General features: G+C 38.6%; 1 protein-coding gene across 6 annotated transcripts in view; it reads right to left on the bottom strand.

The window, feature by feature from the left end:
• TNS3 (tensin 3) overlaps window positions 1–15,820 on the bottom strand; it is a 241,639-nt gene that overhangs the window by 150,653 nt on the left and 75,166 nt on the right. For all 6 annotated transcript variants that reach the window (XM_069809298.1, XM_069809301.1, XM_069809303.1 and 3 more), the window contains one exon: window positions 12,715–12,752. In XM_069809298.1, the coding sequence (XP_069665399.1) occupies window positions 12,715–12,752 (38 nt within the window). The remainder of the gene's footprint in view (window positions 1–12,714; window positions 12,753–15,820) is intronic.

Here is a 15,820-nt window from a genome sequence, read left to right as displayed (position 1 = left end):
CAGGAGCTCTCTGAATTCAAAACCAAATTCCAACAGTGATATTTTAGCACCATTTTATTAATTTCTCAGCTTCAGTAATTTTTATTCGCTGAAACAATGCTAACGCTACCTGCACCCACCTCATCAAGGTGTAAAGAGGATCAGCTGAAGCTTGAGAAACTCTCCATGAGTTTCTCAGCAAAAACATGTGAATAACTGAGTTCTGTAACATCTAAGCCATGTTCCTACAGTCCTGACCCATGCACAACGCCTTTCTGTCTACTTGGGATTACGCCTTATGAAACAAAGTCCGAAAGTAGCACCTGAAATGGAAAGTTACGTACCTTCGGGAGGGATTTCAAAATTTAGCGTATTTATGTACATACAAATCCCCCTTTCCCAAGACAAAGCAACAAAGCTGTTTCAAACAAAGTCACTGAAGGAAAAGAAACCTTTCACAAGTAACTAGGAATGCAGTTATCCCAAGATACAGAAATGTATTGTTCCCGTATCTTCGCCACCTCAAAGTCTGGCTTTCTTCCATGCTGTGATATTTGATCTTGCAAAGTCACAGTCCTGACCTACGCTGTGAAAGTTGTTCTCCAACTCTCCAAGAACACATACAGGGCAAGACATTTGGTACATAGGTTATTTGGAAAAAGGATAAAATAGAAGAACCTCTTCAAAACTCCAGTGAAACAGAAGATTCCTCAAATAAAAAAAATGGATGGGTTTCTCCTGATAAGTGTAAACCAGTAACCAGAGATTAAGTCCTTTCCTTTATCAGATCACTAGATTTGCTCCAAGAGTTCAGAAGCAAAGCACAAGAAACTCAGTCAAAACTTGGGTGTAGCTAACAGGGGTTAAACCAACTAGCAGGAGCCAAGATCCTAAAACTAGATTTTTACTGGACTTTGCACTAGCCCTCTGCACTGTGGTTTAGTCTGCCAATCTGAACTGTAAATGGAGTGCTAGCTACCGTCCCTCCTGAGTTAATCTGTTTAACCACAGGTTTATAAAGTAGGTTGAAATGATTTGATGCTAAATGAGTGCAAAAACATAGCATCTTTGCTCAAAATGTCTCATTTTGCTGCTGCTTTAAAGAACAGTTAAAAAAAAAAAATCCTATTTTTGGCAATTGCATGTATCTTTGAGAGAGTTGACTTCTGCTTTCTTTGTATCAGATCTGACCTCTCCAAGCTTAATTAAGTACGCATTCCTCAGGGAACTATGTTATCCTTTCAGGATTCCAGGCCTATTTATTTTGGTATAATCCCCATGAGAAAACATGCTTCATTTGCGAAGTCAAACAAATCTTGCAACATTACCAGACAGGGAGGGCCCTAGCAAGCAACGGGAATACAGTTCCATGGATATTTTCCTCTCCCAAAGGAACAAACTACCAGCATGGATTGGATTTGCTTGAGCAGAAACAAGCTGTGCACCAGATCTGTTGTACCTCAGAATTTTGGACTTTTAACATACATGTTGGTGTGATTTCTCAGGGTTTCAGTCTGCTTCCGACATCTAAGCAATGGTGGCAAGAGCTACAGGCATTATGGTTCCTGTGGTCACAAATGGCACCACACAGTCACCGGTATCAGAAGTTTTAGGAGGAGGAGACAGGAGCTTTGTCACGACAAACTGCAGAGATCACTGCTCAGCCCACAGGTTTCACTGCCTCCCGTGTGCTCTAACACCTGGGACAGACAGATGCCCATCAAAGGGAAGCATTAAAGATAACAGAAAAGCACTATTTAAACAATAAACTTAGGTTAAAATAGGGAGGGGGTGTGATTTTTTTTTTTCTTAATAGATATTACAGAGAAGCGGGAAATGTGGTAGAGGAGGGCTCCAGAAGGCGGCAATGCCAATCTTTTCTACTCAGCATCACAGAAGGATAGGAAGGCAGAAATCACATCAGACTTGGTGGTAACGAGTTTTGGGGTCTTTTTGTTTGTTTTATTTCCCTAGAGCTGAAAACCACCCATCTGCAGGATGACTCTCTGCATCTCACTAAGGTCAGTTTAACGCATAAACACGTTAAATGACAAGAAGGAGAGACAGCTCTTTGTTCACCCATTTTTGAGATTGAGAGCGTTTTGTTGGAGGCCGACATGAAGGCACTGGAAAACACCTGAATTTTACTACAGTATTTCCGACTTTCTTATATCACAGTCCCAACTTTCATAGCCCTCTAGTCAGTTTAACAAATTTCCCTCCTCTCAAAATATATTAAAGTCTTAAACATGTACATTCCAAATATATCTTCAATTTTCCAGCTATTCAGAAAACAGATAATGCAACAAAAGAGTACAGAATGCTCTCCCTATGACAGACTTAAATACGTATTTTTTTATCATCTAAACTAGCTCTCCCAAACAGATGGTTTTCACTAAAACTGAATTTGTTTTATTATGCTTTAACTGTGGGACATATTTTAAATGTTTTCTTCAGCACAACAAGACAAGGGAAGCAGCCTTTTAGAAATAATTACTAGTAAAATACTATGAAATGCTGTGTTATCACACAGAAGTAGTAAAAGCAAATTCTAATGAAGCTTAGACATTTCAGCTTGCTGATACAAAACAGTCAGGACTTCTCCTGGGATGGAGCTCATAGCCTTCAAAACACATAGTACTCACTTCATTCTATGTTTCCACAAAGTTGTGGTTATTAATGATGATGTCTATAACTCAGTTTCCATTCTTCCATCAAGTCAGTAAGGCAACTCCTTGCAATCTAAGGCTGGGGTGGCTCCAACTTTTTGAGATGCAATATTGCAAGAGGGAATTCAACCAGTTCCTAGGAATATGCACTCTTCATCAAAACCCCCGGCAAAAGCAGTATAGTATGACACAGCAACAGTGCAAAATGCTATACATCATTGGGACATTTTGCCTGCTACCCAATTACATCCACTGTTGATGTTCAGAGCACCCTTCAAGATGTTGCTGTTGCCTTTAGCTGTAACAGTGGATGCAAAAGCAATGCCTCTTGTGTAAAAGCTAAGAGCATCATGTACATTAAGAGTAAACAACTTTTTATAACAGTAATTCACAAAGAAAGGAGCGGTATATTCTTGTAAGCTACTTGATTCCCATTTCCCAGAGAGAATGTGGCATGAACTATATAATGTGACCTAAGGGAGCATTCCAAGCAGAAGCAATGTAAAATGCATCATTCCTGAGTTCCTTGACCCCACTTTAAAAGGCTGACATATACCTTACTACCTCTCTTAAAAAAAAAAAAAAAGTTACATGGCAAGTCTGTGTGAGATCTCCTGCACCTATACAGAAAGGATCAGAGCTACCCAGAAAATAACTGGACCAGTAAAGAGGTCCATCCCAAAATCAGCCAAAACAGGACAGGGCATGGGAGGAAAAAGCAAACAAAATAACCCCCAGCTCCCCTAAAACATCCTAAGATTTTCCAGTGGAAAGTTCGCATCTGTCATGAAAAACATAACCTATCCATATTTTGGTGGTGAACAAAGAAAAGCAGAAATTGTTTTGTTTTCTTCCCTCACTAACATCATCTTATCCTCTTTTCCCCTTGCCAACAGCTAGATTTATTTTTAAAAGAAAATCGGCAAGGAAACAAACAAACCTTGAAGTTGTACATGTACCAGCTGGGTCTTGCACAACATAACCAGCTATCTGAAACAGTAAGTTTAAATGAGAGCTCTTATCTAAAAACACTAGCATACTTGAAAATACTTTTTCATTTTTTTAAAAGCCCCAGCAAATTACCTGCCAAATACACAATGCTCCAGCACAGCACTTCTGCTACTTAAACAATGCAAGGTTTATGCCCATAAAAGGCAATTTCAAGTCCTCATGTCCCTCAGCAGCTTACAGTTCTGGTTGAATCTGAAGGTTTCTTCATTACACAGTTCATTACAGTGATATTGCATCTAACAGAGGGCAAATATTTTGCAGACAGGAGGATCTGCAAAATACTGCTTCTGGGTACAATCAGAAAAAATCTGAAGACCCCTTTGAGCTGCAAATATCAGTTACAAAACTCATACAGTAATTCCTTGGACTTCAGCAGCAAACATTTTTATTCTAGCCCAATGCCAGGCATCACTAAAAGGGTTGCATGCATGGTAATATAACATGCTAACCACTGCCTGTGAAGAAAAAAATCCTTGAAGTCTTCAGCCTTATTGAATGTGTTTGGATTTATGGATTCCCACAAAAATGCATCAACCGCAGAGGTTCATTCACACGGTTGTCTCCTGGAAACAACATGACACAAGTTTTCATTTAAGTCCTTGATTCCCTCTGCCCAAAATCTGAGAGGGTTAAGGAGAACTCATACTGAAATTAAAAACAATACAAAACAAAAAAAACCCCAACCCTCATGTGAACCCATTTGAGAAGCAAAATCACCACAATTTGGTCCACTGCTGGTCATGATAGTTTTTATCTACAATTTCAACAGTGCCTTATTAACTAAGGTGTAAAAGTTGACAGAATTTTTCTGATCTCAGCAAAGCAAATCTTTTCCAGGTTCCTCAATTGTTTTTAAAACTGAAAGAGCTTTACTTCAAAATCACTTTAAAAGAACAACGTAATGATCGACAAACCCTGGGCATTCAGGTGAAAAGTTTGTGGTATTCTGTTTGTGTCTCTTCCCCCAAAAGTGCCTTTATTCTTCTGAGAAATTTTGACACATTATCTGTAGTGCTTGAAATGCAGCTGAGTGTTAAGTATGAAACAAGGTTAGAAAGTTCAAGAGAAACACTGTGTTTAACCTGTCACTACCAAAGTAGCAGCCATCTCTTTAAAAAGTAATACACATTTTGACATCTTGCAAATCCGGCTTCTGCTCTGATTTTGTATTGTTTCAAACATTCAAAGAGGAATTATTTCCACCCTTTTGAATGCTGAATTCCCTCAATACCAGGCTGGTGCAGCATGCAAATCAGATAGAAAAGAAAGAAAGAATTAGCACCCTCAAAAAGAGCATTGGCAATAGTTTGAGAAATGGTAACATCCAAGATACAGTTGCTTCCCTTTCCAAACTGACCAAATACCACTGTGAACATACTGGGCCAACCTTCCCACCAATTTCAGTGCAGTAATTAAAGCAGCAGCAGAGATCAGACATTAGCAGAACACAGTAACCTTGGAAACCTCAGTGACTGCCTTTTTTTTTTTTTTTTTTCCTCCCATTTGAAGAGGAAGTGCCTCACCACCACTCTGAATTCAGAGTCCAGCCCACTGCTTACTCACTTCTGCTATCAGTCTCTTCCCTGGCTTCACCTTCCTAATGGAACTAGTAATCTAACAAGATGGACCAGGGTGCACTTATGTTAAATTCAGTTAATTTTTTTTTTTTTCCGAATCCCTTTGTCTGGGACTACAAGTCAAAATTCTTACAGTGCTAATGGAAGTCTAGAGAGGTGCTCCTTTACGTACTTTACTCTTTAGCAATGAACCATAAAGTAGTGTCCTGCAATCAGGACATACTGTGCGCTGCACACAGAGTGAGAAGTCACCACCCTTCTGCTCACAGAACTTCAGTGCAATAGAGGAGCTAGAAGTGAAGAACTTTAAACAGAAAGTCTTTCAAATCTTTCTTTAAAAAAAAATAAAATCAAAGAAAGCCAAGTGTGCACATCTGAGATTAAGATTTAAACCAAACTCCTGATATAGGAGGCATAAAAGTAAAAACAGAAGCAGAGAGGAAAATGTGCAAAACAAAAATTAGAGTCAGTATTCTTAAGATAAAAGAAGACTAAAGGTAAAATATTTGGGTTGGGGAGGTGGTTGGGTTGGTTTTGGTTTTTTTATTTGGACATTATTTATGTAAGTAGTAGAAAAACATGAAACTAATCCACAATCCCAAATGAAATATAGTTTTGGTTATTATATGACTAATGAGAATGCATTGTCCATAACTCAATTCTGAACAGTCAACTGAGCTGTTTAAAAGATGGACCGGGGTACACTAATGTTAAATTCAGATAATGGTGAATTTCTCATGAAGATCAGGTGACGTTCTGGTTACAATGAATTACAGTGCATTACATCGGACCTCTGTTTATAGAGAAGCCAGACTGGAGGGGAGGGGAGAAAAAAGAAAAAAAAAAAAAAAAAAAAGAGTACCTCACATAGTTGCCTTGTTTGCCTGTGTGTGTATGTTACAGACGCATATGGGAGGGGGAACACGAGCATGGGTATCTGTCAGCCACCTGGTGGGAACTATTACATTAGTCATCATTTGGGGAGTCTAAACTAAATTTCAGGAAAGTAAATGAAGCCATAGTCTGCATGACTTGCCTTGGAACTCTTGGCAAGGATTACAAAAAATACGCCACCTCTTTTCCTCAACCTCACACAAAAGTCCTTCTTGCTCCAAAAACACACGAGAGAAGTTGTCATGGGGCAGTGCACCATGTTTCTCTCATGAGTATGTGTCCCACTGGACTGCCAAGGGCCACCAATTCTTCTCACAGGGCCACAGTATCTGCCTTTCTGCCCATCCACTGCAAGAGCCAGAGCCCAGCCTTACAACCGTAACAAGGCTGCCCCAACTGAGCACAAGGTTTATTCACAAACCAGTCCAAGAAGCACCCAAGTGACAAAAGCCAATAGAGCCTTCTGAGTGCCAGTACAGTTTGTGCTTTAAATCTCCAAACTGAAAATAGCTGACCAATATTAGCCTCTCTCTATGTACAGATACATAGAGATAAGCAGATGGGAAGTTCTTTCTTTTCACAACACAAGCTGAACATGCAACCCAGGACTGAAACCAACTATCACTCCTTGCTAATTTTTCTTGCTATGATTACTGTCACTCTCCCTTCTATAATGCCGCTAGTCATGTTTTTACAGTAATTCAAGGGGGTTTTTTTGTTTATTTCTATGCATTTTTCTGTAATAATGTTCATAATTCCTAGACTGTTAAAGAGACCAAGAGAGAAAAAGATTAGGGTGTTACAAGGGACTACGGACTCAGGGGCAGTGGGGAGCCTTCTTTCAATCCTCTTGAATCAGCAACAGCTTAAACAGTTTAAAGAGAAAGGAAGAGGAGGGTCAAGGGAAGAATTACATTTTCTCAGATACAAATGCCTCAAAAAAAAGAATTAGAAAAAACATGGCCTTTGAGAAAAGTAGTAGGACAGTGTCATGTCAGAGTTTATATCTTTTATGATTAAAACAATTTTGGTGGCTTTATAAATGGTGAAATGCTGAAAACATACTATAAATCTGTTATTTCTCTACAAAAAATAAACTACAGTATTTGAAAGAAATTGTTTGGTCTAGCTTTACCTGCATTCAAGTGGCACACTACAGCTCAGGAAACCAGTCTAAACAAGGATTTTAGACCATTAATACAAAATTCTGAAGCTTGGATTAAATCTCCACTTCACTGAGATGTCTAAGACAGCTTCTTGAAAGGTGAAGGAGGAAGTGTGCTGAACCAAACCCACATATAAATAAATTAATCTTACTGGAACTGGAAAAAGCCATAGAGCCATCTGCCTATGATATTGGTTTCTTTGAAGCATCATTTCAGACTAGCAAAGAATCAAACTGTATTATGTAAAACCCCCATCTTTTTGGCTTAAGCATCGCAAAAATATCTTCCAGGTTTAATTAAGGATACATGCAATGTTTACTAGGCAAAGGCATAAAGCTAGATCACACCTGATTCAGCAAATACTTAAGCTTACTGATTGTAACAGAACTCAAGCATTTGCTTACAAACTTAATAAAATCAGTCAGTTCTCAAGAGGGAGAATTAGCATACAAGAAACAAGTCAAGAAAATACGGTCAAGAGGTTCCCCCTCCTGCTTTCAGTCTTCCCACAGGACAGGAGATAGAAACTGGTTTTCAAATTCCCAGACGTCAGAGAACAAAGTTTGTCTAGAGTCATGAGATGATGCCGTTCAATGCCCCAGCTCTGTACCACATACCTAACCGACAGAGTAAAAGATGAAAAAAATGGTATCCCAGGACAGAGAGCTAAGAGAAAGCCTTGTGGTGGGACAAACAAGTATTCCCTACATCATATGCAGACACACACGCCCGGAGACAAAGCTACAAAACAAAGGGGACTCAAGTTCCCAGAGCAAAATCCAGAGCAAAGCCCTGGGGCATTAGACATGCTGTAGCTTCAGAAACCTCAGGGAACGCTAATTAGATATGTACATCTGAACAAATAGCTATACAGAAACATTGCCAAGTTAAACACGCACGGACTGAGGCCATACAAGATAGTAATTACCTAAATGAACTCGGATTTGTACAGCAAAACAAAATTCTTTCAGAATTCATTCTTATGATGTTTTTCAGAGTGAAAACAAAAACATTGCCTTTTAGAGAGAGTTTTAAAATACAGTACAGGAATAGCAAACGCTTTCCTCTAGAGTGGTTTTCTGCCCCCATCACTTTAAAGAAAAAAAGCACAGATGACTAAAGCACAAAAAAAATAAATTTGTAGTAAACTGAGATAGTATTATACACTAGTATAACGTTAACAATTTGAAAGGTTGGCTTTAGTTCTAAATAAGCCTGCTGCGAAACCAAATATATTACAATAGCTTAATCTACGCAAAGTCAAGTTTACGAGGGCTTCCCACGATCAGAAGTGGCATCACTATGGTCCAGCAAGTTAACACCCCCCTGGTACCGTTCAAGCAGGGCACCGCTTTTAGACTCTCTTTTCTAACAACACATGGAAAAGTGTGGTTCATCAGGCCTCCCTGACGAGCACACGTACGTGTCAGCAGGACACCACCTCACCATGAGTAGGTATGGCCAGAACACTAGAAAAGTCACATTACATATACAACCATGTGTCTTTCTATTAACACATATCAAGTTTCTGGGGGTCCGAGCAAGAGGGCTGTCCCAGCTCAGCACTGCCCACGCACACCACAGAAACTGGTGTGCAGAAACTGGGCAGACGGGCACAGAAGAGGCCCACGGAGCAGTACGCAGGCAAACAGCCGCCCCAGGAGGCCGTACCGAAATCAAATGCTTCTACAGCCCCGGTGCACACCAAGATCTCTGATGTTGCGCTGGCAGGGACGCAGCAGAGTTTCACAAATAGGTTATGAGAGTTCACACAGGCTACGAGAGTTGAGGGACGTCTTCAGAGCAGACTGACCGACCAGCCCCTCACGGCACAGCCCACTCAGGGCTCTACCTCCCAGGACACAATCAGATCCCTTCGGTCCCGAGTAACCTCACTGCTTTTCATCTGAATAAACTTGCCTGGGAGACTTGTTCACATATTTGTTGCTCCCTGCATGAAATACCGCTTCCTGACATCTGTTCTGAATTTGTGGATCCTTAATTTCCATTAATTCATCCCTGTAGCCATGCACCCGCCCTCCCCTTCAGGGTTAAATTGCAAACAGTAACCTGACAGAGATGGATATAGCTCTTAAGGTTTTATATGCAGACATTCACTACATTAACTTTTTTTTTTTGTTTTTCTTTCCACAGACAATTCCGAGACAGTGGAGTTTGGGCTTTTGGCGCTTCTTCCTTGTTGGGCTTTTGGGTAACTTTCTTTTACAGCTCATCCGATTTTCGTGCTGGTATCCATCCGCACCACACACTTAGTGGATTTATGCTACATAATTTCAAATGTTATTATCTTTCTACAACTGATATAATGGCACCAAATGCAACAGCCTAAATTGGTGCAAGCTTATCTCTGCTTCTTTTGTTTTTGTAACTGCAGATTTTCTTCCAGGTGTGCCCTAGGTTTTGAAATAATACTACAATACTTGCCTGCATTTGTTATTTTGTACTCACTGTTATGTCAGGGGCAACTGGAAAACCCTCACAGAACCAATTCAGGGTTCATCCTACAAGGCAGCAGCTCACATCCTGAACAATTCCAAAACATGATTCTTCCTTCATTTGTACCATCTGATCAAATTCAGAGTCCACTTTATTTTCGGGTCTGCATAAAGTTTATTTTCATGGATTATTTATATAACAAGAAATTTTTGTTATTCATTTGCAAGCATAATAGTGGTACTGTCTTGACAAACTCTTGAAAACCTGCACTGTAGTGTTGCCAGCATAAGGCCTGAGCTGCTGTTTTTACCTGAACACATTTATGACATTATCTGTTTTGTTATGTGGCTTTACGGCTAGACTTGCACTTAATGCTTTTATGAACACTCATGACCCCAGTTGTCTTCTGAGCAATGCTTTACTGTGCTGATGCATTATTCTTTTCCAGAATGACTACAGGTTCTCGTAAGCACAACATTCTTTGTTCTCATTCACCCCTTTCCACGTGACTGTCAGCTGACAAACTGCTTACACATTTTGTCTTGGGGGACGTTTACCTAACGCAAAAATAGTTACTCCCCACAAGCTGTGGGCAGAGTAGTTTTATAGAAAATGCAGGGAGTAATTCTTGTCTTCAAGGTAAAATTTATTCTAGGGACAAGAGATACTTGTGGATCAGCTGGAGACCATGAAACTCTTTCCACACACATGGATCTGAATGAGTGCATATGATTACAGCTACAGGTATCCTCAAGGTTGCCTGCAATACCCTTAGATGGTCTTAGCATATTCTCAGTCCAGCTTAAAACCCACCAGAATCATCCCTGCCTTAAACTGATAACCAAATGAAAATAGAGACACATTTTAGGCAATAAAGGCCAAATTCAGATGTTAATCTGGATGAACGATGTAACAAGACTATATACAACATTGCTGTGAGCCTCATATAAGTAGTCAGAAAAGACTCCGAGAAAAATTCTGAATTAAGCTACTTGTTTGCTTAATACTTCTCTGAAAATCAGAAAAAAGCCTCTTGTTAGAAATAATTCATTATTAAATTTGGTCATGTTCCCATACCTTCTTTTTCTGTCTTCTCTAATACATGCTAGTAATTTCTTTTCAATTATTTAAAAACCATAAAATATACCAGTATCTCGATGATAGTTATGCTACTATATGCTTTTGGCACTCCATATGTTAGTCTTTTCAACACTCAACACCCAAATGCGTGAGAGCAGAAATACTAGTTAAAATCTAGTTTCCTGGTTTTAACATATGGCCCACGTATGAAATCATGTGTCTCCAAAACAAGTTTAAAGAATTTCTTAGCACAGTCTCCAACATCATTTATGTACCATCACTTCTGGAAACTCTACATCTATGTAGCACCTACCCAAGCAAACCTGCAAGCTACCAATGTTACCAACAAACCAGATTCTTCCCCATGGAAGCTGGCAGAATTCCATACGCCAAGCGCTATTTGGAGAACCAAAGCTACTGTGCAAAGAGCCATCAATTACATCATCTGTCTGTCCTACTTCTAGACCACCATTACTATAATATTACTACTAATCATTATTGAATGCATACAGTTGATGTAAACCTTCTAAAGGTAATACCTTACTTCCAAACTTAATTACCACTGCGTGTACTTTATCATCTTATTTCATTAAAAAACAAAATTCTGCATTTATTCAGCATACCACATAACACAGCTATTTTCAAACGCACAAGTACCATTTTCACTCAAAATGGGAGATGCGCAGCCAACCGACACTTGTATTTACTAGAATTTCCCCAAATGGCCTGACAAATCTCAGAGTTCTTCAGTAAGTAGGGGTTCTTCTCTTGAATTTAGTCATATTTCTTGGAAGCACTGAAACAAACAAATCCTTGCACAAGGCCAAACATCAAGTCAACAACACAAGTAGTAGGCCTAGATCTGTGGTCTCCAAAGTCTCAGTGCTCTAACCAAAAAAGAAAAAATATACTGTCTTCATAGACAGCAAGTACTAATCAAAAGTTTTAGTTAAAAGCAGGTAATATTATCCCAGGAGGGCGGTTCTGGTAAAATAAAGCCAAGCCCTCCAAGACTGCTAGATTTAGACTGCAACACTCTGTAAATGCCTTTGATTTACACAAATCTAGGGATGGGGAAATTTTAAGTCATCTGAGACCACGGAAGTACTGATCTCACCTTGTATAAAAGAGACTCGGAGATTTTAAAAACTAACAAAAACATAGTAATGAAACTGAACTGGGCAGAAACTGCCCAGTAGACACTGAAAATAAATTAATAATATGCTTATACTTTTCATAATCCAGTACTAAAAGTTTGACTTTAAATCTCTGTTGCTGTAAAAATTTTATAGGTGTGTTTATATATATAATATATACATATATATAGGTGTGTTTGTATATATATACACACACATATACAGACACACAGAGGTGTATGTGTGTATATATATATACACACATATACAGACACACAGAGGTGTATGTGTGTATATATATATATACACACATATACAGACACACAGAGGTGTATGTGTGTATATATATATATACACACATATACAGACACACAGAGGTGTATATGCATATATGTGTGTGCATATACATATATACACCTTATTCACTCAGATACATTTTTTTCTTTCCTGGTAGAACTGTGTGGTTTGTATTTCACCCACTTAACTTGCTGTTTTCAACTTGAAACATGTCCTCCTGTGGGAGGAATGAGAAACTCAACCACTGGTGCAAATGTTTTGGCTACACAGGGACCTGTTTTTTATTAATGGCAAGAACAATACCCTAGGAAAAAAAACATTCTTTTTTGACAGCTAGGCATCTGATTTAATAATCATCTTATTCTTAATTAGTTGATACAGCTTTTGTAGTCTCAACTTCAAATGCATGTGGATCAACAGCAAGAAGGGGGCAAATAAATATGCTTACCTTTTCTTCACATTTCCTGTGGCAGGCATACTTGCAAACTAAAACAAAAGCAAATAAAATATATGAGTAAAGGGTGGGTGGATTCTCCCCTCCATTTCTTTAGATCAGCTTTCTACTAGAGATCTGGCCAAACTCAAGACTGCATATATAAAAGTATTTACATACATCAAAACAAAAAAAAAAAACCTAAAAAGAAATGTATTTAGGTTTTGCTCATTCCTCAAAGATTAGTTAATTATAGTAGTGTTATCAGATTTCTGCATTCCATCAGTTTACGATAACGTATGTCTAGTTAAACTTCATGGGCTGATTATCTTGACACCTACCTTTACATCTTCACATGCACCAGAAGCATTACCATCTAAATAACACAGATAGTAAGATCAAATTGTTCCCAATGTAACCTGTGAATCTTAGTCGTATCAGCAGTTCCAGAAACCTAGGAAAATCAGGGTGACTTCAAACTCACAAGCAACCATGACTGTTCAGACTTTAATTTCTGATTGGGAAATTCAGTTTACACAGTATCACAAAGATTACTTCCAAGAGTTAAGCACTGGATTTCTTTTAAATTCCTGCTGACCTAAAAGCAGGGAAGGATGAATCATACTAGCAAGTTTAGATTCAGAAAACAGCACTTAACTTAAAAAGTGGCCAGATGAGCAGCGACGTAACTATGATGCAACAGCATAATAGCTAGAATCTGACACAGGCTGGTTTTAATAGATTTTCCATTTATATGCACTTCCTTCTTTAATTTGAAACTTGCTTTATTTCCATGCAGTCTCTATCCTTTGGGTTACTGTGAGCTAAATTGTATTTTAAATTTATGAAAAAAATTTCTTATTCAATCTCCAAGACCAGTACCCCAGAGGTTTAGCTGGAAGATTAACTAGGGCCTAACCTTAGACCACTGAAGCCGAGAGCCATGCTCATTTCTTGGTGTTTCTCCCAAGAGGAAGATATTCTACAGCCTGACCCAACAGGGAAGATACAACTACCAAGATGTGAGGTCAGCAAATACATGACCATGCCCGTTTCAGATTGAAGTGCACTGACTGCTGAATGAAAAACCCTCATGCTCCAGCCACTTCTCAGGGAAAAAAAAAAAAAAAAAAAAAAAGGCTTACTGACCCATTTTCTCATGCAATCTTGCAGGTGCTATGTTCACTTATTTTCCCCAGGTATAAAATTATGAATGATTCTTTCTTCATAATGCTTCAGTGGATCAAGATTCTTTATTCTAAAAATTTATTAGTGTTCACACGAATACACTGCTCTATCTATTAGCATTGATAATGATCGATAACCACATGCCACTTACAAACGCTATTAACCTTAAAGCAAATGGAAGATGGCTTTTAATCCATGAGGAAAAACTTCATTTTCTTGTGTGACAGCATGGGGGATGCCTAAATTCATTAAGTGATTTCATGCACCGGAACTGCGTATTTAGTAGAACCCATACTTTAAATCAGCATGATTAGCTTTGACTTTGCGAAAGGCTAACAGATGCTCTAAAAATATGCACGCATACTGTTTCTTCTATAATCTACTTTGAGATCTCCTGCAAAATGGTGCAATTAAAAAAAAAAAAAAAGACACAATCACAAAAAGTAAAGAATAAAACAGTAAATCTGTCAGGAAGTCCTGATATTACAGACAAGGTTCTCATCTTCTTTACTGATGCTTCAGCCTGGATTTCTGGGGGGCAAGATCAAATACAAAACAGAAATACATTTCATTCCACGAGAACTTCCATGATTTTGCTACTCGTTCATGCAAAACCAATTCATGGATGTCACCAACAATACACAAAGTCTTTACCAAAGACGTAGATAAAAGTAAATGCAGTCATCAAGTGTTTTCCCTTTCCATGTACATGAAAAGTCACAGTTTGCTGCTCTTGTGTAACACAACAGTACTATCTTTGCTGGAAGGAAAGCACTGAAGTCAGATGTGAGTTTAGCCTGGACAGCAACAGGACCAAGTCTTGCAGCAGCATCCCATTCAAACTCATAAGCAACACAGAAATATGGCATACAAACTCCATACATAATTAAAGGAAGAACACTTTACAAACAAAGCATTGCTATATTTATGAGATTCAAAGGAAACAGACTAAAGCCTCAAGAGGTAATTAGCCAAATACACATCAGGCAAAGCTCTCTGACTGGAAAAAAAAAAGTGTATTTTTTCAGGTATTTAAATCTGTAACATTCTGAGGATAGAGATCTGATTCATTCATAAAGACAGCTTCACTCCTCCTCAGCATCCAGAAATACCCTTTTCATGTCTAAATCCAGCACTTTCATGGATTAGACAGAGTTAAGTCATTACCTTCTCTCCATCACTGCCTAAAAAGCTGATTATGATAATAAAACTGGATAGAAATAAGCACACTGAAATGAGATCACTGACTGTCCAGATGCTGGGAGCAAACAAAGCATTCTTTTGTGCTCAGAAGCAGAAAGGAGATTCTCCCCCTTCCCTCCTGGGTGAACATCAAACTGCTCATTGCATACATTGCTCCTAAAAGGCACATCAGCTACATCCCAATAACAGAAATGGATCCCCAAGTGCAACACCAATTCCCTTTTCTTGACAAGTCCGAGTTTCACTAGTAGACCAAATCTCTGCCCAGAACAACAAAACTTAAAACAACTGAGCCCATTTTGATAGGCTGTTCTTGGCATTTACCAGATGCTCAAGCGTTCCAAGTATTTCATGTAATCTACGTATGTCCCACTGAGGTACAGCAGGTGTCACAAGTTTTCATTTGCCAATAAGGTAATATTTTTATTTATATAGAGATCTATATGCGTGTGTGCATGTGTATAAACATTTACAAATATACATACATGTATGAACATATGTATACAAATATATACATGCATATGTACACATATACACACCCTCCAAAAACCACCAAAGTCTTGTTTGTAGTAAACATACAACCACTTGCTAAAACCAACCAAAAAGAAAAAAAAAAAAGCTAAAAAGGAAAAAGGCTGTTAGCATAAAATATTGCTTAGGAATTAACAACTGATTGGAAGAAAGTATACCGTGGATCACTAACCTCTAGCCAATTATCAATCTCTAGATG

The sequence above is a fragment of the Haliaeetus albicilla genome, chromosome 21 (assembly GCF_947461875.1).
Source record: "Haliaeetus albicilla chromosome 21, bHalAlb1.1, whole genome shotgun sequence".
Classification (NCBI taxonomy): domain Eukaryota; kingdom Metazoa; phylum Chordata; class Aves; order Accipitriformes; family Accipitridae; genus Haliaeetus; species Haliaeetus albicilla.
This window is presented reverse-complemented; position numbering and strand designations above follow the sequence as displayed.